At 35.9% G+C, this 25,329-nt stretch overlaps 1 protein-coding gene across 3 annotated transcripts in view; it reads right to left on the bottom strand.

Annotated features, from left to right (window-relative positions):
• The window catches only part of SORCS2 (sortilin related VPS10 domain containing receptor 2), a 522,402-nt gene that overhangs the window by 43,089 nt on the left and 453,984 nt on the right, over nucleotides 1-25,329 (bottom strand). For all 3 annotated transcript variants that reach the window (XM_042871372.1, XM_042871371.1, XM_042871373.1), the window contains exons 10-14: nucleotides 23,002-23,148; nucleotides 21,635-21,737; nucleotides 13,879-13,955; nucleotides 7,986-8,077; nucleotides 6,321-6,428 (exon numbers count right to left, since the gene is read on the bottom strand). In XM_042871372.1, the coding sequence (XP_042727306.1) occupies nucleotides 6,321-6,428; nucleotides 7,986-8,077; nucleotides 13,879-13,955; nucleotides 21,635-21,737; nucleotides 23,002-23,148 (527 nt within the window). The remainder of the gene's footprint in view (nucleotides 1-6,320; nucleotides 6,429-7,985; nucleotides 8,078-13,878; nucleotides 13,956-21,634; nucleotides 21,738-23,001; nucleotides 23,149-25,329) is intronic.

The raw sequence follows: 25,329 nt of genomic DNA, 5'->3' as shown, positions 1-25,329 counted from the left end.
GTGGCCTTGAACACCTCCAATGACAGGACATCCACAACCTCTCTGGGCAGCCTGATCTTTACTACATACTGAGACAATAAAACTGAAACAACAAATGAAGGTGAAAATCTTTTTTTCTTTCTCTTTTGCCTATTGTAGTTTATTATTCATATTATTACAGTATCTCTCAACAGAGAGCAAGACAAATAACCTCCCAATGACAGGATGCCTAAATAAATCTTGAGAGAGTAAAGTGATTAGGGTGTGGCACTGGGAGGATGCACTTTATCTCTAGTGTAAACACTGCCAACACTTATATTCCTAACTCACAGAAATGATGAGATTATTAATGAAAGACATTCATGGGGATATGGGCTGGAAAAGTAGGTTAGCCACGATTATGTCTACAATGCTATTTAAAACCTATTGACTTTAAAAAGAAAATGACAAATGAATTTTTAAAGACTTGCTTTCATTCCATCAGTTGTCTTCACCTCCTTTACAGCACTGTAAAATCAAGAAAAACTATTTAAGTCAAGGGAATCATACTAATATAAATGGATGAAAGTTATGTCACGTTCAAGTTGCTGTCTGTTATACATCAAGATTATAATTTAGCATATTTTTCTAATTTCCCAAAACAACAGAGGTCACATTTTCAGTGGCCTTCCTAAATTACAGCTACAGAAATGATGAATGCTTCCATGTGCAACAATAGATACCTGCCTGCATAATGCAACTGCTTATAACTGCTTATAAACAGTGCTTGTATACACAACATACTAAACTTGTATACACAACATACTTGTATACACAACATACTAAAACAGAATCACAGAATCACCAAGGTTGGAAAAGACCTTCAAGATCACCCAGTTCAACCATCAAAACATGCTCAGACACTTAAAAGTGCTTTAAACTGCAAGCATATGCAGTTGTGTATGCCAAAGTACTGAAGAGGTTTTTGTTGTGTATTTTTTTTCCCCTAGTTGGGCTGCCAAAGTGAAAAATGACCAAAGGAAACATTTAGTTGAAACTGAACCAAAATACGTTTACTCATTGTTTCCTGCCTCCAAAAAATAATAATTGCCAATCATTCTTTTATGCCAAAACATCTTGGTACCAGCTCCTTTGGGGAAAAAAAAAAGGAAATGAATGCCTATGTTCTAAGAAGTAATGGGGAGGAGCAGGATGAGCATGTTTCCATTTTTTCCAGAAGCTTAATGGCTCCATGATATTTGGTGAACAATCTCCAATATTTTTTCCATCTATTTGGTAAAACTCTGTCCAAGAAAAATCTTTTTGCATGTAAGCTGTTTGGAAAAAAATACAGATTTAATACCTAGCCTGATGCCTTATGCAGAAGTAAATACAAGGTGGACTGTGAGAAAATGGACTGATTCAAGGAGAAACATGTGACATTATAAATAATAGCTTTAGAACAACCAGCTCTCTGATATCATCTTAAAGATCAAATTCACCTGTAGAATTTTATAACATTTTATAATTAATTCTCTAGCTAAGAATTTTCTTTTTCTACTCACATACCTGAAAACCAGATCTCTTTTATTCCAGACAGGAAATTATTCATTTGGACTTCAACTTATAAGCAGAATAAATAGGTTATGGTTGGCAAAGTAGTGGTCCTTTATTCTTAGAGCAAAATATAGCAAAATGGAGTTGAAGGCATAACTACAGTCAAGTAAAATGTTAGAATGACTTTTTTTGGTGGACAATTTTTCTAATGACTACCTCATTATTCCTACTTGCCAAATCTAGAAACTAAACGAGAACTGTCTTCGTGAAAGTGAAGTTAGAGCTACATAGCTACAGTCACTCACTTAGTGACAGGTTCCCAAACTGACCTAAAGACACTTTCTGAATGAAAGAGTCCCTGTGCCACACTTTTTCTCACCTCCCCTTTTAAAAAAATACAGTGATAAAAGATTCTTTCAGGACACAGATTCATACTCTTTCAGCTCCTGCTATTTAAATGTATCTCCAGGTCTGTCCTCAAAGTGCCCCAAATATGGGCTGTAGCAAGATATCAAAAGCATCACATTCCACTGCTTCTGAATTTTGTATGTCAACTTCATGAAAAGGAAATTGAAAAATAAAGCTTCACTTGAAGGGGTTCTTTTTAGCAGACAGAGAAGGTAGATGCTGTTTCATGGTCTGGACTCCAAGACCACAGGCTTGTAGTCATGCTACAGTGCATAGACTTGCACTGCTAACACCTGTGTGCACAAAGGTGACAAAAATAATACCAGCTGAGACTTGACACTAAATTGTTATCTGCAATCCTGAGTTAGGTGATACGTTAAGTTAGACTGAAATCAAGGTCACCATTGTCTTGCTGTGTTTCTTCCACCTATGGACACTGAGGTATGCTTTTTATTACGCAGAGAGCAGAACGATTTCATCACCAAGCAATGCTTCTTAAAACTTCATTCAAACAAGAAATCATATGGTTGCAACTAAAACCTATAATTCACCTTGGGAAATCAGCTACTCTCCTACCTACTCAGGCTTTATTAACCCGTTAGCTGCCTTTTTTAAGGGGTACAATATGAGAAATTTAGCAGTGAAGAGCACATGTTGCAAAGGTGTAACCTCCACCTGGAAGGATACTCAAAGACAACAAGAAAATGTGTAGGCACATATGGCACAACAATAAGCTCCATAAACTACATGTAATTTTGATTGTTCATGTCAGTATCAATGTACCTAGGCAAAATTGACAGCTTCAAAAATCCAGATGGTTCTGCCTAATATCTAAACCCTGTTAAATAATATCCACCTTGTTTTGATTAAGTTTAACCTATTTTATTTCCCCTATTATCATTTAGGAAGTCAACAGGAATGCAACAACTGACTTCAAGAACACAAAGCACAAGAAGAAGTTAAGAGATGTCAATAAGTTCACAGTAGCATCTTAAATTGCTACTCTACACAAGACCTCAAGGAAAAAAATCCCTTCAAGAATTATATATTATATATGTACACAATGGCCTGTAAAGAAGGATTTGATTCTACCTAACACAAAGAAAAGAAGTCATTTTATGTAAACTCTTAATAAAAGGGACCATGGTCTGAAGTACCACAGTTACTGTCCCTGCTGGATTTACTCTGCAGTCTCAGTATAAATAGTCCCAGAAGCTAAACTGTAATTAGAAGTCATTTAAACACATTTGAAAATTTCTTTATATGAACTACTTCCTTTGAAGAGGAACATCAATATTTCAAACACATAAAATTATTCTTTTTTCCACTAAGTTGAGCCATTACTCAATACAGTGTTATTAAGAAGGTTTTTTTTTCCCAAATATATTGTGAAGTGTAGCATTGCATTTCAGTAAATTTTGCTCTTAAATAATTTAGAACAAAATAAAGCCTATTAGAACAAGCGCTATTTTGATGAATTTAATATACATCTATTAGTTAAGAAGCTTTCTTATCAAATCTTACTTTTTCATTTAGCAATAAATGGTGAATTTGAGTTCTTCATTTAGAAAACAATTTTATTCAATTTTTAAATTTATGTATTCTTTATTACTTAAAACTCCTAAATATATTAAGTAGCTCTACTTAGAGTATAATTATTACAGAGAAAGGTTTCCCTAAAATTTCCTCATAGTTTACTGTTTTGAATTCCTAAAACACTTAAGTAGGTCTACTGCACAGTACAATGGAATAAAATATGTTTTCCTTGGCATTTGAGTGCACATATTTTGAATACTGTGAGGGATTTGGATGAATGATTTTGATGAATGTTGACTGGCAGATGAAAATTCAGTTTTCTAAAAAGAATTTGACAAGTTTGCATTTGCTTTTGCTCTGTTTTAAATGATATACAAAACGTTCTGAAGATCTGAAGATCACGTTCTGAAGAACGTGAGGTAAACACATTCACATTCCCCTATTCCTTCCTTCACTAAAGCTTTCCAGAGAACTTAGTTTTGGATAAGTTAGGACAGAAGAGAATTTAAACAAAAGTCCTTTTCAAGTCAGGTAATGTCCCATCACCATGGTGGAGAATGTGAAGTCTCTCACACATCATTACTGTGTTTCTTAATATCTTCCCCAGATAATCTTTCTAATTTTGTTATCATTTGTAACCCCAATTCAAATAAAAAATATAGAAGGAAATCCCCAGCCCAATTTCAGTGGAACTGGGATATTACCCTGCAGAAAGAGGTTATTTCAAAATAAGTAAAATATTTGATTCCTTTTTGAATTTATTCTAGAGGTTTTAAATGCAAAAGTCTCCTCCAATACTGCTGTAAAGTCTTCTAGTTGTTATCTTCTCACTTCAGAATTATCTTATCTCTGCTTTTATGCAGATTTTACACTGGACTTTTTATTCAAAATCAAAGCCAAACAATCTCCCCACCAAAGGGAGAAAATGAAAATCCTGCACAAGTAAAAAAATGTCAGGTTAGATTCTTAGTAATGGATCTGGGGACTGGATTCAGGGTGAAAGATGCTGTATTAATTTATTTCTATTACCATACAAAAGTACATCTTACCATCATTTGCCAGAAGTAAAAACACTTATCTAACAAAATGGAAAAGATGGTAGCACTTCTAATGGAAAAGATGTCAGAATTGATTATTTTCCTCAGGGAGTATGAATCAGAGGATGGCATTTCTCAAGAGCAGAAAATTGTGATAGATAGAGTCATGCCCAGCATCTAAATCCAACTGTGAAGTTTTAGGAGAAAATTATCTAAGCCAGAGAGAACAACAAAAAGTCCTGATACACAGCCAAATAAAACACCACTGGGCAGACAAGGTCATCCTGAAGGTAAAACTTTAGCAAAGGTGGCAGAAAAGGCAAGGACGCTCATAACAGCAGTGGGGAAACATATACTGCGGGTTTATTTTTCTCATTATGTTTGGAGACAGGTAGGAAGACAGCAACTATTTTCAGTGCTCGTCTGTAACGGGAAGTCACTGACATCATCCGTGTTCAGTAGAACTAGTTGCAAAGTAGGACCTTGCAAGAGTGGCAGAGATGCGGGAGTCAGACTCCTGCCTCAGAAACATACAAGTCATATGATGGTTATTAGTGAGCCTGTGATCTTGTATCAAATCTAGCTACAGCGGGACGTATTTTTCACATGAGGTCTTCGGCTATTTAATCAGATAATTAAATATATTTTTTGCAAAATCACTGTTTTTCAACAAATAAAAACCAAAAATCAGAGCACAAACTCATCGCACAGTGCTCTATCTGTCAGTAAGTACAGAGTAGAATAAGCTTTTGATCCCTATACTTCAACTGAAAGTAATGGAAATCCTCCATTCAGAGACATAAATACCTCTGTGTAATATATATTGTACCATAAAAATCTATGCTTGAGAGAAAAGGAAGATGCAGTGCATTTAAGTGTGCTGGCGTTTCTGTTTTGCTGCACATCCTTTAAAAACTATGGGCTGGGTTGATTTTTTATTTTTTTTTTCCCCTGAGGAAAATACTACTGGTACACATTAAAGACAGCTGTATTTCTAATTCCTAGAAGAAAAAGCTTGTCATGAACATACTGAGCTCCAATACAAAGCATCAGACAAACTGCTCTGAGAGAAGCAAACTCATCATCCTGCACATCCCTACGTGCAGGAGCACATTCTCCTCTTGCACTCCCCTTTACTACTGCATTCAGCATGTACAGCATTGGATAGCTATTTTTTTACTTTCAAACACTCTTAAAAAGTTAGCATTTACACTGAGACAGAGCAAAACCTGCAGCTCAGATCCAGCAGTCCCTAGCCCTTTGGGAAAAAAAGACAGATAAATGCAAGTCTGAGCTGCAGAATTGGCTTATTTTTAACTCTAAATCACAGTATCTTCCTCAGTCACAGCACAGAATTAAAGTATGTATTTGTTAGCACAGGTTTTGGTCACTTAAAGCATTATACTTGGACAACTATGTACTTGTTTGCGCTGTGAAGACAATTAGCACAAGAAGAAAGGACAGATGTTTAATGCTTTTGATATGTAAAAATCAGAAAAAAATGCAGGATACTGTTATTTTTATGTAAGTTTCTCAGATTTACTCTGCAGTCCTATTACTCTACGCTCTGACCACAGCTATGTGAAATTTCATACAAACAGAACTCTTTATCTTTACAATCTGAAATACTGGGTTAGGATATAGTGCAAATCAAAGGCAGGCTGCACACTGGGGCTGTTTGGACATGATCAGTGTAAGGGCTTGTGTGACAGCAAGAAAAAAAAAATCAATGACTCAAGTATTATTTCAAACATCCACAGATAAAAATATGCTCAAGTGTTTAAGCAGAGAACCCTAAAAAAAGAAGTGTAGACGGGAACTTACGTCATGACCAGTGTCTCATCTCCAGGTTCGCTAAGTAATCCATCTACAAAGACTGAAGTGCTTGTAAAATTATGTGTACTCCAGGTCTGGCCTTCATCTATGCTGAACCTGTTAAAAAATAGAAGTGGTTTCAGTTGCAAGTAGTATTTAAGTCAGAATTCATTGAAAAAATAAAAAATCCCATAACCACTAAACCCCAGGATTTACAATCACTGAAACACAGTACGCATGAGTGGTGTATCTCATTAATGTTCCAGGGTTTCCCATCTTTATTAGAAAGAACATAATAAATTCGTGACAACAACGGTAATTCTCAGGCAAATGAAAAACAATGTCTGTCAACAAACAATCCTGCTAATTTGTAGGTTCAAGAGTCAGTTAATTTACACTTCATTCTCTCGAAGTCCCTGAGCTGGAGACCTGTTAAGCAGAGGTCAGTAAAACATTAAGTATGCAGAACAGCTCAAGTGCTAAAACACAAGTGCTAAAACTGCAGGCACCAAGATGATGGCCCCTTGCAGCTATGACAATCTGCACAAAAATTTTCAATAGATATTCAGCAAAGTTCAAAGTTCAGCATTCAAGTACTCTGTGTACCTAAAAATTATGACTAGAATTCTTTTGTCTTGAGTACTTTTCAGGTCTTTTTAATACCACGATAATGGCGGTTTTCAGTCTAGTTAATGAAGCATATAGCCAAGATCCTATTAGAATAAGCAGCATTATGCAAAAATGAGCCTTGTTACGATCAATCTTCTGATCACTTGCACCTTCTATTTCCTAACCTAGCGGGAGGTGTCCCTGCCCTTGGCAAAGGGGTTAGAACTAGATGATATTTAAAGTCCCTTCCAACCTAAACCATTCTATCACTATCTATCACTCTTTTTTTTTTTTCTTTTTTTTTTTGGACCGCAAAGATGATAATTTTATATGCCATTACACAAAGCTATCATGTTTTGCTTCACTATCATTCAGTTTAAAATTTGTTATTTCACAACAAAATTATTTGCAACCAAACTTTCCTGTCAAACAAGAGAAGGCCGTTTTCTGTAGTTGCATCATATGACAGGATCTACACAGAATGTGTAGTATAATTAATTAGTGTAGGAAATTGTCAGAAGAACTGGGCTTCTTGCATATGGTACTATACAACTTTTATGCACAGAGAAATTCTTTTCCCATTGGCTCCAAAAGACTATGTTGCATTGTTCTTGCCAGAGCAATTCAGGGCTATTCTCCAGCATTCTCATTACTGTGGCTGAAGAGAACAGAACTTTACCACAGTATGAAACAACTATTGTGACCTAAGGCATTATAGGGAGAACATTACTGCCATATGCGGCAGGTGCAAACCAGTAGCAGATAATGACCATGATAAACATGGCTTGTACCACAGAGTTCCAGGATAGCAGTTTAAGCAAAAATATCTGTACTGATGTTAGAAAATCTTGTTATGATTAATTCATTATGTCATGGTACCAATACCACCAAGAAGAAATCTTTAAGAAAACATCTTTCTGAATTCTGTCAAATTAATTAATGTTAAATTAAGCAGATTACACTTGCATCTCATATGTGATTACTCTGAAATGTTCATCTTAAAATCTGAACTTTGTCTCTTGTATTGAATACACAATAGCTTGCTTTAATTGACTGTAGGATTACTTGAGTATTTTCAGTGGGATAGAGGTATCTTTGATGGCCACAATAACTCCACCATGGTCCAGGTACAAGATGTGATGCTCCTCTTCAAAGACCTACAAATCAGAAAACGAAAAGTCCAACTAAGCAAATGCAGAAATAAAATGTATGAGAAAACCATTATTAAAAATCTTACATGTTTCATAATGTCCACACTGTAAACAGAAAAGGACATACAAGTCAGTTTAACTCTTACACTTCTCCCAGTTGTAAAAGAGAAGAAAGCTAAGCAGGTGAATCAGAAAATGTTCAGGTTCAAATCAGTCAGATTAAACTGTCTAAAGTGATTTTAGCCCTACCTTACATTCCTCTCAGCATGCCTTCTGCATTCTTTCCTATTATATATCACCAGGTGACCTATCACCTTACTTCAGTATTTGCCATATTCTTTATATCTTGCAGAATGAAATGCTTTGTAATCTAATTCTAAGAAAAATAGGAAAACCGCCACTGTCTGGGGCTGTCTTGCAAGTTCTTCAGACTCTACCGAAGTTGAAATAATTGGTGCCACTGTTTTCTGCATTTGCAATGTCAATGATTTATTTAAATTCAAACTTTGTGATCACATAAGGAGGCTGCTCTGAGCTCTGAACCAAAATACACGTAATATTGATTTAATGGTTATAAAGGAGTCAAAATCTCCTAAATTATTTTCATTCGTTTGTCTAGAGGTCATCAGTAGTACTAAAATAAATGAATAAGAAATATCCTATTTTCTGCATCTGTTATCTGTTTTAAGCCGACGCAGTGAAAGTTCATTTACCATAAGATCAAGTGATAAAGTGAGAGTTTATGCACACACATAGCAGTTCATAGAACACAGAGCCTCCTACACACTTTGACAAAGCCAAAGAAAAAAACATAAAGGCGAGCTCTACTTTGCCTTGTGAATGAGAAAATGCAGACAATACACAATGGTTTTTTAATGACAGTGCTAAAGGATACACTTAGGAGATAAGTAAGACTGAACCAAAGAGAGAAAAAGTCTTAATCATACAGCACATCCACCATTGCTTCACAAATAGCAAGCACTTAATTTGCCTTTAGAATTCAATATTCCCCTCATTTCGTAAGAACACGTGTTATGGGATTCCTTGGGTTTCGAGTGTTTGATTGGCTTTTTGGTGTTGTCAGTTTACTGACAGAACCCCGATAGGGGACATTTACAGTCCTATCTACTTGTTACATTCAACTACACATTTTAGAAGATAATTCAGTGAAATGCGAACATTCTTTTTAGATGTACTTCAAGAGGATGAAATCGCTTCAACTCACATAAGCCAGCAGAGTTTCAAATTTCATTTGAACCTTTGCTCAAATCAAAATGAAACAGCAGTGTCAGAACAAGAAGTTTCTAAAAGCTTCACCTTCATACAGAAGATAAAGGAAGATGCTGTCTGCATGACTTCATCCAATTTAGGGTTTCTCAGAAAAGCATCATGGCAATTCCTAGTGCACCTTTTCACTACACCAGGTTTACCCATTCCCGTGTAAACTATGGCATGCTATAAGGCACAGCAGACCCATTACAGGTATATAAATGTCATATTTGTATCATGCTCTTCTTGCAAGCATTTCAAATACATTCTAACTAAAAGATAAGTATCAATTCCTGCATTTTCATTTAATAATGAATTCATGAAATCAGAACCTGAAAACAATTGATAGGCATGTTCATATGACAGCCTAGAACTATGACTTCACTAAATGACATCAGGTAATAGATTCATAATGATACTTACTAGTAGCGAACAGAACTAAATTAATATAACCTGTTTCTAAATCTTTCCTTCTTTTGTAATGTTTTGGATAAATTTATGTGCTTTATAATCATAAAGTCAACTTCTGTCTCTTTGTTTGCTCCTGTGTCTATTGCAACTGCAGCAGGTTATCTGTTGGGAGCAATTAAGAGAGCTCCATAAAATAACTGAACAAGTTTAAATGAGAAATTTATTGCACACAATTTTACTCTGACATATCTTAGAAGTAACCAAAAATACTCGCTTGCATCTCACAAAGTGACATCCATTTCTAAATCCAAATCTGTAATTTTCCTACAGCAGAAGGAGGCAGCTGGACCTTCACAGTGGTGAGAAGCTGGGATTGCATCCTTTACCATTGTGCTTAAAAGTATTACCACCACCCCTTAAGATGTCTGCAGAAAAAAAAAAGTAGTGTTGCTTAAACAAAGGTATTCCATATTGCTTTGATATGAAAGGATTTGACACAGATAAAGAATATTCCTACAACTGAACCACTGAACTGGAGCTCCAAAGATCTAGGTTCACTTCCTAGGTGCACTGTGTAACCTTAGAAGGTTAGTACAGTACATTGTGGCTGCACTAGATCTTCCATAGCAGATCAAACATGAAAGGCTTTCCTGTTCTTGTCTTTACTTTTATTTCACAGAATCACAGAATCTGAATTTCAGCCATTTCTTCTGAAAGCCAGAACTTTCTCTTACTCTGCTATGGTGCAAATGAAGTTGAAATACCATAAATGTGAAGAGAAATAGCTTGTTTTAAAAAGCACATCCTTAACATCTAGAAGAGCATCCTAAAATTTTGAAAATCAGGACTCAAAACAGGCTCACAGGGAAAAACAATGTTTAAAATCTGTATGGTCTGTAATTGTGTACAGAGGCAGTCCATTTCTCCCAGGATGCAAGATTTATTTATTTGACCCAATATCACATTCATTAACACATTTTATCAATATTGTTTTCCTGGTACAATAGATGGAGAAATCTTCCAATTAGACACATCTGTCCCACGAGTTCACTTTAGGCATACTTCATGGTTCACTTAAGATGATCTAAGCTCACACAGTTCATGATAATGTCAAGGTTGGGTTCCCTTCTCTTGCTTACATTCCAGGTCAGGCTGCTGCATGGACATATAAGCTACCTGTCAATCAGCTCCTAAATCCGTGCTGCTTACAGTACCATGTTGTACATACAGTACACACCACAAATTTCATTCTGCTTTCAAATGTTATTCAGTAATGTTTTCAAAAAACACTAATAAGCAAGTCAGCCATCATGCAATAGAAAGGCAGTAGAACAATTGTAACCAGCCCACACTGTGGTTACTTAGAATCTTTGCTTTTACTTTTTCATTTACTGAAAGTATTTACTTAATTCTATGGAACTCTTTTTGGGCATTTTGATTTGTACCTATCAGTGCTAGCTGTGTTGTCTGCCATAGTAAATCACCCTGAATTCTCAAGTGAACGTACCATGTAAAAGCCATGGAAACGTGAGTTCAGTTGAAATCATTCCAAGTGTGTAAAACAGATTCAGACATTTCTGAAAAACACATTTTCCTTAATTTGAGGGTGAGCTACAAATATGGGGACTGGTCCCATTTACAAATCACAGACTGAATTTGAGTTAACAATGTGATGCTCTAGTACAAAAAAGAGATCTCCTCCTGAAGTGAGGTGATAGCCAAGATGTCAAGATATCAAGGGAAATCATTTCATTCTGATTAACAATTATAAAATTTATAATGCTGCATCCAATTTCTCCATTTTTCAAGAGAAGATTTTAGATAGTCTGATCAACAAACAACAAAAAGGAAGAGCAGTTTAGAAACTCCTTCCCTTAGGAAAAAAAGGCAGACTTGAAACTGGCAGGGAGGGGGAAAAGCCTGTGCTAGGGGTAGACATGATAATTGCCTTTCAACATCTGAAAGGTTATTTAAAGCTGACAGAAAACTTCAGCTCCCAAAAGACAGGAGGAAATCAGCTTACCTTGCAAAAAATTGTGGAACAGCAAGAACAACAAAAAGCAAGGATATGCAAAGCAGCTTATGTTAAATGTTAAAAAATCTATGAAGTGAAGTAAAACACCATATAGGAGCACAGCAGAATCTCCTACAGTGAAAGATTAAGAAATAGGCCTGGAAAATCTCTATTTAAGTTGTTTCTGGTACAACTGATGCTTCAGAGCAGGTGGTTGGATTATCTTTCACTTTCCTCCTAGGCCTATGAGTCCCAGTGCCAATATTGCTATTACTTCAGGAAAGCTTTTGCTCAATTCCTTGAACAGTCTTTTCCTCTGAGTTCTCCAAATTTACCTATGTTGTTTTTTTTTCACTCTACATAAGCTTGTGTATTTCTTCTCATAGTTTGTAGACAGCTCTGCAACCTCATGTATGGAATGTAACAAAGGTGATAGGGATTCAATAATCACAGCCTCAAAGTTTCCAAGGTAGAGACTTAAACCCACCCAAAGAACTGTAACTGAACATGAGCTTTGCCCTCCCTTCTGCCAGCACAGGAAAGCTGTAACTTTCTATCCAAATAATTCCTGTATCACTGATGACAAAATTCTTGTCTATTTTTTTTCATGAGTTTCAACAGAGAAAGGAAACACATGTAATGTATATATAGCAATCTATGTTTTTATTCTGATAGCAAATATTGAGTAAGCTCTTCCAAGACTTCACAGAAGTTTTAATTAAAATCAAGTGAGCAATGGTGGGTTTGATTTTGACTGTCACAATAAGGATCAGTTTGTGGCTGGTTTTACAGTTTGAATAGCCATCTTAAGGTCAAGTTCCAACACATATCATCTGTTGGAGTGTCTCAAAATAAAAGCAGCAAAATATGACTTTGATCTCCATCACTCCTTCCTTCTTATTTCTCACCCTATCAAAATTATGAAAGTCTGGGAAATGGTGACAATAAAACATGAGAGGCCTCTGTTAAGTATGAGATAGCACAGCACAGGCTGTAAATTCTGGAAGGCTTTCGCATTTAAACACCTATTTATCATCTGCTAGAATTCAAGAAAGAATTTGGCATAAAATCTTATCTTTCAAAACTTAAAGAACATTACCACGATAAAAATAATATATATATTTTTAAAAGTTCTTTTGCAGAGTATTAATGGCAATCTAAAACAGCAATATAAGAAAGTGTCTGTATTTACTCTTATGTCAAAGGGGCTGAGATTAATAACACTAGTGAGTGCATTTTTCCATTTACTTATTCTCGGATAATAATACAGCTTTTATTTCAGTAGAACACTAAAACGCTGTTTTAACTGAAATAAAATACTTTTTGATATAGTGGTAGTTTGAATGCTGTTTTTTCTTTTCTCTGGATATACATTAAAAGTAGATTACAGAACCTCCTCATGTCTTATTACTATTGTTATGGACATTTACACTCATAAAGAAAATATCATTGAGGCAGAGCAACTTAAAATGAAGTGAATTAGAAAGGTGTTAGTTTTAAATCAACACTATGCATTGGAAACATAAAACATCTGAAAATCAAATGTCATTTCAACCACTACAAGACTGGGATTTTTAAAAAATACTTCATATATTTAATCCTATAATTGATTAAATCATACTAAAAGACATTCAAAGGTTTACTACTATTTTTTTTTCAATCTCTTTTTGTGTTCTCATTTCCAACGGAAAACAAACTTTAAGCTTTAATAGCAGTTTTTAACTGCAAAGCAGAACAATTTTCTCCCTTCCTATACAAACCCCATTTTTCAGCACAGGATATTCATACTGCACGATTTAGCCCAAGTCCACCTCTTCATTAGCATAGGAAGATTACTGAAATTACAAAAAACCTAACTGGACCGCATGCTTCTTATGCAAGATATTAGAAGATTTGTAAAGAAACCAGAATATTTGAGTTTCAGGGGAATCTGACAGCCCAACCAATTTAGATCTTTGCAAATCACCTCCTTAATTTCTCAGTATCCACATCTTGCTTGCAAAATAATGCCCACCTGTCTCACAAGAGTTGGTGTATAAAGATAATGTATGCATAATAAAATCCAACATATTGGGTAAATTTAAAATTGCCTTAAATTATTTCAGTTTCCTACCTGGCGCCATGTCTTCCCACAGTCAGATGTGATGTACATTTCTTCTTTATACTCAACCAGCTGAGACCCCAGGTTACCTGTCCCAAAAGATAAGGAAAGAAGGGGGCACCCAATTAACAAGAGAGACTGGAAATAGTCCTGACAGCAGTCAGAGCGAGAACAAAACTCAGATGATGAGTGGTTTTATTTTATTAATTTTATTATCAACAGACATAGTCTCTTAAAAAAAAAAAAAAAAAAAACAAGCACATCTTATCTATTTAATCTATTTATTTATTTACTTAAACATTCCTAGTTGCACATAGGCAGGAGCAACGAGGCTTAATTCTGACACTAAAATGTGTATTTAGGATGTAAGTTCGAAATGTACATGAACTCAGTACCATACCTTAATCACATTATGTAAAATTATTCATTTTGAACTTGAATTGTTTAAAAAACAAAATGTTTTAAATGTAAGACTTTATGGAATGGTAGAAAATTGCTCTCTATAACTTCCTGAAGGGAGGTTGTAGTGAGCTGGGGGTCGGCCTCTTCTCTCGTGTCATTAGTGATAGGACCAGAGGGAATGGCTTCAAGCTACGGCAGGGGAGATTCAGGCTGGACATGAGGAAGTATTACTTTTCAGAAAGGGTGGTCAGGCACTGGAATGGACTGCCAAGGGAGGTGGTGGAGTCACTGAGCCTGGGGGTGTTCAAGGAAAGGCTGGATGTTGTGTTGAGGGACAGGGTTTAGTGGGAGCTACTGGGAATAGGTGAACGGTTGGACTGGATGATCTTTTAGGTCTTTTCCAACCTTGGTGATTCTATGATTCTATGATTCCATGAAAAATCCAGGATCTAGATAAGTATGTAAAACTGAAAACAGGGGTTATGATCCAAAAAGCTCTGTAAATGCAAAAGTCTAGAGCAGAATTACTGCTGTATTTAAGTATTCACCAGGAAGCCATGGAGTATTTTGACAAAATACACTGAAGAGTTGCAGCTAGCATTCAGATTACTGTGAAGATTACTGACTTTTCCATACAAAAGTCTTGAAACAAACTTTTAAATCAAGATCATAGAAGATGTAACCCCAAATCTCTATCTTATAACTTGTGTTTAAAACAGCAAATCATTAAATCACCAGTTCACAGAGTTATAGGGGAGAACCAATCATAGCTCCAAATCCTTCCTAAACAATGTCCCTTTAGGGGATTTTGATTTAAATATATGCATTACATGCTTTTACAGTAAAAAGAAAGAGAGAAGTTATCAGATACTCTTAAACAGAAGAGATTAGGAAAGAAAACCCGTGAGATTACAATAGCAGTATGTAATTTTACTTGTGTGTTATATAAATAGCTGTTTTTACCACCAAAACAGATCTGTTTATGGAGTATGGCCATTAGAGGTTCTGGAGAAGAGTAACTGTGTGCACTGTTCAAAATACATGCTCTATTTGGACCATCAAAACTGTGTGTGCTACGTCACTTAATAGTTTACCTATGTTATTTAATCCTGTATACAGCCTAGATGAGATGATGTTAAACTTCATGTAGAATCAGAGAATTTACAGGATGGAGTTCATTTATTTCAACCGCCCCTTCTTGGTTTTACCTCTTTCCAGCCAACTCCATGCTGGAACTCCATTATCCAACTCCATTTATCAAGTAGTTCATCACAGATATAGTTGGCTTTGTCATTTTGAAAATAAGACTCCACTCTTAGAGACCATTAGGCTCCTGGATAAATGCCAATTATTGTCTCTCTTACCTTCTCGTCAACAGAACTCTATTTACATGAGTGGATCTTTATTTTGAGAAGGGCTATGGAGCTGCACTTTAAAAAGTGCAGTGGTAAATTGCCTTAGCTAATGGAGAGTAAGTCTGAAAACTGACATCATTAACTTTTGTTTCATTAGAAAGACTTTTACATCCAGCTGACACATTAGTAACAAAGGTATCAGCAAGATCTTTGTAACTGGAGCTTTGTCAGGACAGCCATGACTCCTCCTTGGAAGAGACCTTGGTTTTACCTCTATTGTCTTTTCTTGGTAAATGAACAAAAGGAGATGGACTCAGTTATCGTTGCAGAGAAACACTATTCTGTCAAAAATACAACTAATGACAGACTTGGCATGGAGATGGATTGCTTTGGGAAAGAACACTGCTCTCTAACCTTTGAAAGCAGCCCACTTTATTGTCAAGGGTAAAAAAATAAAATAAAATTTAAAAAAAAAATGCAGAGGTGATCCATGCAGGGACTTCTGATTGCTGATGTAATGCTCTGGGCATTGATGAAGGCTGAAATGTCCAATATGTCCAGATTTTTTTTAGGAGAAACATATCAACCACTTTATTTTGGAAACTTCATAAAGTGAAATCTACAGATTATGTCTCCAAACCTTTCTGTTTAATCTATGTCAAAAACGTTACGGATTTTCCCTATTTAAAGAATTACATTGTTTAAACTTTCATATCCTGGTAAAATGCAACTTCAAAGACATTGTTATATTTGAGTCGAAAGTTTTGATTCAAGGCCCTATCTCAAAGCGTGTGGTGTTACTGAATTAAGTCAGCTAACAAGCACATGTAACAGCCCATAAACATGTAACCCTATAAACTCCTTTCCAGCAGCTCCAATTCACCTCAAACGAAATGCAAAGAAAGTCCTGACATTAATAACCTTATAAACAAATAGCAGCAAAGTCACACAAGTGCTCTATTTTCTGAGCTGAAATACCCTAAAATTTCTTTTCTGTATCTGAATGCAATTATGAGCCATATTTGTGCTAAAAGTGGTGGCCAATAAAACAAAACAAAACTGACATCACAATCAAGGGTATAGAAGGTAAGAAATAGCCAAATTCTGTTCAGCTCTTAAAGACTGGGAGCCAACACTTCAGTCACAGACATCAAATGTCTCATCCAAAAAAAGAACAGTTTTTAAATGCCATCCTGCTACCCACCACATTCTGGTATGTTGTAACTGTAACACAACCCACAGATATAACAGTAAGCTGGTTATCTGGAGAATCGTGCTAAATTTTATGCTCTTTATTATAGCTGTAAAAGTCTGAAGTAAGTCCTCAGATGTGTCAGTACAACATGGAATCCTTTCATCATTTTATTGGGTATTACATCTCAAAACCCTTCAGTGGTAACAAGTAAAGGTAACATAAAACACTGAGCACAATTGAAGTTCATACTGAAAAAGTTACTGCATCTGGAATAGGTGAGGTAACCGTAAAGCACAAGTTCCATCTCTACAAGAGTGGCAAGGCTGAAAGTACAGGGGCACTGACTGCTGTTCCATGCATTTCTCCCAGCTATTCCTAACTTTGCACATGCCAAATTAACAGTTGATAGCACAGTGATCTGATTTCTGAAATAAAACAATGCATTTTGATGATGACCAGTGGACAGTCAAGCTCTCTTGAAATGTGGTATAGTTGTGAGAACGCAAAAAGACACCAAGAGAGTTAGCTAATTTAAAGTTCCACACAGCTCAGGCATTTTAGCAGATATCTATAGTCATGCAAATATGGGAGTTCAATTTCATTTACAATTTATTATTAATTTACATGTTTTAATCACTACTTATCACTGTATTAGTCACATTTTTAATGTGATTTTAGACATGCTTACCATGAGAAGAAATAATCCCCACAAGGAACACTTCAAATATGGAAAGTCATTTCCAGCCACTGAAATTTAGCACACAGGCAGGTACCTACTCCAAAAAGGTAAATGCCCTGTGCCTACACTGCCTGTTAATTAATGCAGCTATGACATCTCTTTAGCCAATGAACAAGCTAAAATGTCATGGTTTGTAAACTACTAGTCAGCACAGAAGATGCATGCAACCAATTTGTGTTTCAGGTCCCAGATAGACTGCTTTTTGCTTGGCAAAACAAAGAACTGTTTGACTGAGGGAGTGACTCACAGTCAGAATCAGGGAACATGACATGAGAAAAGTCTTTGGGAATTGCAGGATCTTTACCCTAGAATGCTCTAGGAAATGCTCTGTCATCTCACCGTTCCCTCATCCTTTCTGTAGTGGCAGCTCTGTATGCTACTTCCGTGAAAAATGTTATAAATTTATCACAATATATGCAATGTATTTGAGCCAGATGTGACAAAAAGTAAACTGAACTCTCCAGCACTTCCTCGATGTGCAAAATTTACCGCTTGCTTGGCTTGCCATCTGGACTGGAAACTAAGCAGAGAATTACAGTAAACCAGCACCTGAAAAGTCTACACTTCTCTAAACATCCTTCATAAAAAAGTTCTCCAAATTCATAGTAAAAAATTTACACATCAATTGACACACATTTCATAGCTGATACTGTGAAAAAAGAAGTCACTGCCAAGATTAAAACTCAAACGCAATGCAAAATCTTATTACACTTCTTAAAGGGAGCAAACCAGTTACTTGAATGAACACTTTAATATGCAGCTATAAAACTTAATATTCTGTCTGCAAAATTTATATATATTTATAAGCTACAAACACATTTTCCTTAGAACTACTTACACAACTTTAATAGAGTTCAATTTTTATTTGTAAATGTGATTTATAAAAGATGCAATTTTAACATCACATTATTACATTTTCCCCAAAGGTTCTAGGCATTAATGCTATTTTCTGTTTAATTATTTTTTTAAATGAAAACAATAATCAGACGTCTCTGTGGTCTACTTTTCGAGCTGACTATCAAAACAATCCTTAAGTCACAGGTTATGCTTTCAATTGTCACAAGCAACTGTGTTGTATCATCTTTCTGTTATGTATCCAATCACATTACAGTGATTTTGTTGCTGTTGTTTGGCCTCCTGATTAGTAACTGCAATGCTCTCACTGAGAGGAGCAGTTTCATTGTTCTTATGGTTACAAACTGTTCTCTGATTTCCAGTTCTTATCCAGTTGTTTATACCATACATTCATTGAACATCTCTTTACTTGCATTTGTTTCTATCCCATGGTTACACTTTCAGGAATAAATCATATTCTTTATTGGCCTTTATTTTTCTCAGCTAATGAGATTCTCCATGTAAACAGAATCTCTATTTCCATCAATTGCCAAGTAGTCCTTCTTAGCATCTGCTCACTGGTCCTGAAAAATGATTATCAGAACTGTACACACTGTTACTAGTACAGTATTTTGCCAGATAATTAATATTTTCCTCTCCCTGTTGGCTATTATTTACCTACTTTACCCTCTAAATACATTTCCCTTTTCCACAGTGCAACGCACTGATGGTTCATAGTCACACTGATCAACTGACATTCCTGGATCTATATCATCATCTGCCACTTGCAGATGATGTGCTTTCACTAATTCTAACAGTGAAATTCCAATAGAGTGTAATGTAGTCCAGATAATCTGATTTCTGTATGTGCAAAGAAACCAGTACTTCTGTTGATTTGCATGTGATTATCAACGTTGGGAATCAGGACAGAAAAAAAATGCAAGCTTGTTGTATGTAAATTATTTCTGATAAGAAGGGTAAGTTTACAAGGATATCAGGTTTGCCAGATAAGACTGGGGACATGCACTGAATCTACACGACCTGAGCATTCAAATCATACAAATGCAAGACAAAATCAGAGCTGAGTCAGGTCATCTGTTTGCAAGCACGCAGATGCTCTTTCATACTTACAAAACAAAGTCCTTCTGCTCTGTTTGCAACCTTCAACCAGAGAAAAATATATTGCACTATCCCTGGAAAATTTTTTCTTACTTTACCTGGTGGCTATGAGTGATGGCGTGTCTACCATTTTAATTCCATAACAAGTTGCTCAACAATCAGATCAGATGTAACACATCAGACTGTTTCTTAATGATATCTGGATATAATTAAAAAGGCTTCCACGTTGAGGAAAGCTGTTATAAGCTTATTTACCAGGCATGGTAAGACATCAAAGTGATAAAATCATACAGAATAAGTTAGGCTGGAAAAGACCCTTAAGATTATCAAGTCCAACCATTACCTTGCACTATCAAGCCTACCTCTAAATGATGTCCCTAAGTGCCACAATCATGCCTCTTAAATACCTTCAGGACAGCAACTTCACCATCTCCCTGGGCAGCCTGTCCCCATACCTAACCATCCCTTACATGAAGAAATTCTTCCTGACATTCAACCTAAACCTCCCCTGGTGTGACATGAGGCTGTTTCCTCATGTCCTATGTCACTTGTCATCTGAGAAAAGAGAATATCCATCTTGTTACAAACTCCTTTCAGGTAGCTGCAGAGAGCAATAAGTCTCCCCTTAGCCTCCAGACTAAACAGTCACAGTTCCTTCAGCCACTCCGCAATGGTCTTGTTTTCCAGGAAGGAATTAAGTGCAAAGTACTCTTCTCCAACATGCCATCCATTTTATCACCTCAGAGCCATGCACTTAAGAAGTATCCACAAAACCCAACCAAATGAAAATAAACCAAAATCCCCCAAAGTATCAATTAATCACATCAGATTATAATGCAGGGACAGAGAAAAATGAAATACAAGTGCCAGACTAATTTATAAAACCACATTGCTTAATTTGCTTCAAAAAGGCAGAGGCACAAAGTAAGAACCTACATCAGAATAGGAAGCACCGTTATGTAAAAGAAGATCCTTGAGATGGCTATTATTTTTTGAAACACTGAAATGTATTAAATGTGAACTAAATATCTACTTAGATACTTCCAAGAAATGTATCCACAAAGGCATCTTATATATTCTTAGTCTCATTCTCATCAATAAAAACAATGCAGCATTTTCCATTTAGGTCTGCTTCCAGTAAAATATCTTAAACTCCATTTACTGTAAGGAAATCTAGTTATATTGAAGTAATAGCAACTGTCATTGTCTTTCAACACCAAATAAGTTTGCCTTGAAATTCTCAGGAAATTTTCAACCTAATAACCCTTCTATAAAACACTAGCAGAAATCATTATAGATTAAAAACAGATACATTTTCATGAAAAGAGAAGTAATACATGTGCGTATTTAATCTAAACATAGTTCAGAACAACGGAATAAAATAATGAGACGTAAAAAGCACTTTATAACTGTTAACATTTCAAGATTTTAAAGCAAAGGAAAATCAAATGAAATGAATAAATGAATCACAAGGGTACAAAATAAAACAGACTAACGTGAATGTTTTTAGTGATGAGTAGTCGATACTCTGAGGGAATTTCTTTTATTAAATTCCACTTCACAGTAACGTGGTCCCATATGCATGTTATAATGGAACAGCACAAGCATTGCTCTCAGCACTAGGACACACTTGACTCTTTCACTTCATCTCCCTTTAGTTGGAAAGGAATTTGTAAATATTACAAAACAAATGATCTTTATGAAGAACAAAGACTTGGCCACTGTTTAGATTTATTGGATTTACTGGGCTGTTCATGATGCCAGAGGAGATGGTAAGGATCTTCACTTCCAGGCAACATGACAGGTCCTTCAGCCATCACCACTGCTTCATACTTCATTAATGGGGAGAGAGACACTAAACAACATAGAGAAACATAATGGCATTAACTGTTACAGAGCTGTCCTAGAAGACTGAGCTCTGGGGGATTCAATTAACTTTTACTACATCTTTTGATCCAGGGATCCTATAAAAGAACGTTCTTCAGTGAGAGCATTCTTCAGTGAGAGCCTTATTTTGGTTATGTTTCTATAATGGTAGATGTCATAATCCAAAATACTAAATCAATACTAAATCAAAAATTCCTACTACATTTCAGGTCTTACAAAATAACATTGTGCTTTTACCTGCCCCCATGATGAGCCCTGGTGCAGTATCCTTCGTATGGACTGTTCCTGACACATATGGATTATCTGCCCAGCGGAGATGGAGGTGAAGGTAGCAATCAGGCTTGTGGGGGAAAAAGAACAGAGGTTGAAAAAAAATAAAATGCTGGTAACAGTTACGCTTATGCGATAATGAAAGCCCACGCAGAGAACAGTTGCACTGACGTATCCCTACAGAGAATGGCTGTTTCCAGTGGAGTCTAGATCAAAACACCACGCTAAGCCATCTAACAAGAGTGTCTCCACAGTCTGACTCTGACAATAAAAAAGAAGTTGGAATGAAATTATTGTATAAAAAATCCATCTGACAGAACTGCTTAAAGTCTCTAGCTAGCAGCAACAGCAATAATTAGAATGTTTGCTGGTCTCAAGTAATTAGGTAAAATGATGATTAATTTAAAAATTAGGTAAAATTTCTTTTTTAGAAAAAAAAATCATAAAAATAGTTTAATGACTTTTGGATGATCACCATCTCTCTTAGCTAAGCAACTTACTGCCTCTTGCACTTAGTGAAGTGGCACTTGGAGGTCATTATTGCTGCTTGCCAGTGGTGCTCAGCAGCTGCTGCTTCTGCTATTCTTCCACTGATCTGAGAGCTCAGATTCAGGACCCATAGGCTTAAGACATATAGCACAGTCTGAAATTTTCAAACAGGAGCCAGCATCTCCAGCCCTCCCCTTTCTACGTGGAGAAGGATTAAATTTCTGCCAGTAGCAGGACTGAAACCATTTATTTTGCCTAGAAATTCAGAGCCTGGAGTCCCCATGAATGGAGAATCACTGACAAAAATATGAAGTTTTTCAGTACAGCGCAAAAAACAAGATATTAGGGGTAGCTAGGACTACAATAACATCAACTTAAAAAAAAAAAAAAAGGACTTTTTGATGCAATTAAATGTGATTTTTATTTCCAAGCAACTGTCAAGAGTTCCTTTAACAGGGTTATCTTGCTTTAAGATGAAATAAAAGTATGAAAGATGGAAACAAAAAAGACATTGGTAAGATGCATCTGATGTGCCTCTTATATCCTGAAACAACTTACTGTTATGATTGTTCTGAATTAGGTTGTGTGGATGACACACAAGAAAAGCTGTCTTCTTTGCATCAAATTAAGCTCTAAAATAAGTAATGCAGAGCGGAGTCATGACTCACTGTACAAGATGACTGGACTAACAGCTAGCTAAATCCCTGCTCATGTCACGCAAGTAGATTTGTGTATTAATTTAACTGGTAATCTCAGCACGAAGCTCCTGGGTTGCCTGCACTGCTACACATACTGTCCATAGAAATAATTCTTTTGCAGTTCAGACAGAGGATGGGAACACTTACAGGTTTGCAGTTGGTAGGTTTTCCATTCATATCAATGTCTGGAGGGTTTAGAAAATCCCAGTCACGGCCTTTGTTGTAGGTTATTAGGGTTGTAACTTTCCCATCAATCTTCTGGTTGGCCAGAAAGACTCCTTTTACACCTCTGACCTGAAGCATAAATGAGAAAAAGTTATTAACCAGCATATACACATTTTTTTGGCAAGGATCATTGCTGATCAGCTGCTCTTTTGTGGCTCTGAACTGCATGCCTCTAGTATTTTCTCCATTATGGAAACGAACAATAGCTTAAAAGAGAAAAAATAAAAATAAAACAAAGTATTAAGAGGAAAAGGACAAAGAGGTAAGATCTCACATCAAATTAGAAAGCTTCATTAAGAGTGTCCCTGTTTACCCTATGATTACTTATGAGGCTTTCTGAATTATTGAAAAATTCTTGAAAACATCTATCTACTCATAGACCATTTCCAGCATAGTATAGATGCCCAATTGTGCAGGTCTGAGCATGAACAGGAATATCTGCCTCTTACTATTTACTTTTTATCAGAAACACTTAGAGTTTCCTCTTTTCTTTTTTTTCCTTTTTTTTTTTTCTTTTTTTTTCCCATTCTTCTCTCCCCCAAATACCACTAACTTCCTTTGATACACATTTTAAAAAAATGTCTGTGCTTAGGCTGAAGAGAAAGCATCCATAGCAGCAGGCTAAAGATTTGATCTCTATCATTCATAAATATATTTCTTTTTCTAAGGAACTGACCAAAGTCTACAGAGATTATATTCTGCTGGTTACAGTAATACCCTAGAACTTGGAAATACATTTAAATCCAGATAATCAAATTTTCCATAACTGTTTTGCTACCCAAAGTTCTCACAAGCTCCTTCCCCCTTAAAACCCATGTACATGTGATTAGCTTACTCTTCCAGGATGCTGGAAGCTCAGCACTGACTCAAGTCAACAGTCAATTGCATCGTAATGCAGGTGATAAGAGTGGAAAAAATAAGGAATGTGCATTCCTAACTATCAAAGCTACTTCAACTTGCTGGGAATTTATTATGCATTCCTTCTTCCAAAGAGAGCATGAACATGAATGCTGAGCAGTTCAAACATGTACTGAGGATGGTAGAGCTGCATTACAATTTCTGTGCATATATTTTTTGTAGTGAATACTATTAAATATTTAAGCAGTAATTAGATCAAGGACTGCAAGGGAGGAATCCCTCTTCTTTGTAGATGGCAAAAACAGTAATACATTGTGAATATTTTTTTCTTCTCTCAGTCTTGTTTAATAAATATCAATCGCTCCATATAATCATACAGTGAGAATCAGACTGAAAAAGTTCTTCATTCCCATTCCCACCCGTAATCCAGCCAAGGGGCTAGGGTAACTTCACCTCTGCAGAATATGGAGTTTGAATCCTATCAGGCACAGAAATATCATGAAAAAAATTTCAGTGTCTCAATTAACTACACCTCACCAATGCTCTAAAAGATAAAAGCTGACCAGCACTTCAGCACTGTTTTGAAAGAAAGGCATAAATTCTACTTGAAATAATGAGTTTCAAGAGGCATCAGTCTTCAGAGAATGTTCAGAAGATTGAGGTTTGGAGTGGTGCATTAGCTAAAAAATAAAATAATAATAATAATAAGCAAATAAAAATAAAAATGGTAACTACACTGCATAAAATTGGCAGCTTTAAAACCTCCCTACCACTGTATAGCACTTTCCAATATATTTGTCTTGTGACCTTTGGAATCTCATATCTGAATTTTCTGTAAATATTTTAAGATCTGTATGTTGAGTTTACCTACTGGATTCAACTGTGACAATGAGACAGACAAATTCTTTGTCACTTTCCACTCCTTGACTTATTTTCCTGGTATAAAAGTGGGACGTTAGTGTCTTTCTACAACAAAGGGAAAAGAGTTGCATAGCAAATAACATGCTGTGCAGAAGAGGACATTTAAACACCAGGGAGTGTTTAAGTGCTCAGCTTCAATCCAGAAGCTACCTAAAATATGAAAGTAGTTTCCTAGAGTAAGACAAGTCAGGGAATTCAAGAACGCTGTTCCTTTGGCTTTCTTTTGATTTTTTTTAGTGTAGCTGTTTTTCCACTTTTTTATTGTGGTTCCTCAGTACTTTCAGAAAGGTCATTTGCACCTTACAAACCTACTGTGTAAACACTTTCGCTGTTGTGGCTTTGTATTCTGTGACAATAATTACTGCACTTTTCTTTTAGTAACAGTTGAACAGTATTTGCTACTAGTGTTCAGATAGGCCCATAGTGTTTATTAGCAGCAGTTACTGAAATACAAAAAAACGCAGTTATATA

The sequence above is a fragment of the Lagopus leucura genome, unplaced genomic scaffold (assembly GCF_019238085.1).
Source record: "Lagopus leucura isolate 7727_CA_CO unplaced genomic scaffold, USGS_WTPT01 Super-Scaffold_100004, whole genome shotgun sequence".
Taxonomy (NCBI): Eukaryota; Metazoa; Chordata; class Aves; order Galliformes; family Phasianidae; genus Lagopus; species Lagopus leucura.
The sequence above is the reverse complement of the archived record's forward strand: the minus strand, read 5'-3'. Positions and strand labels throughout refer to the sequence as shown.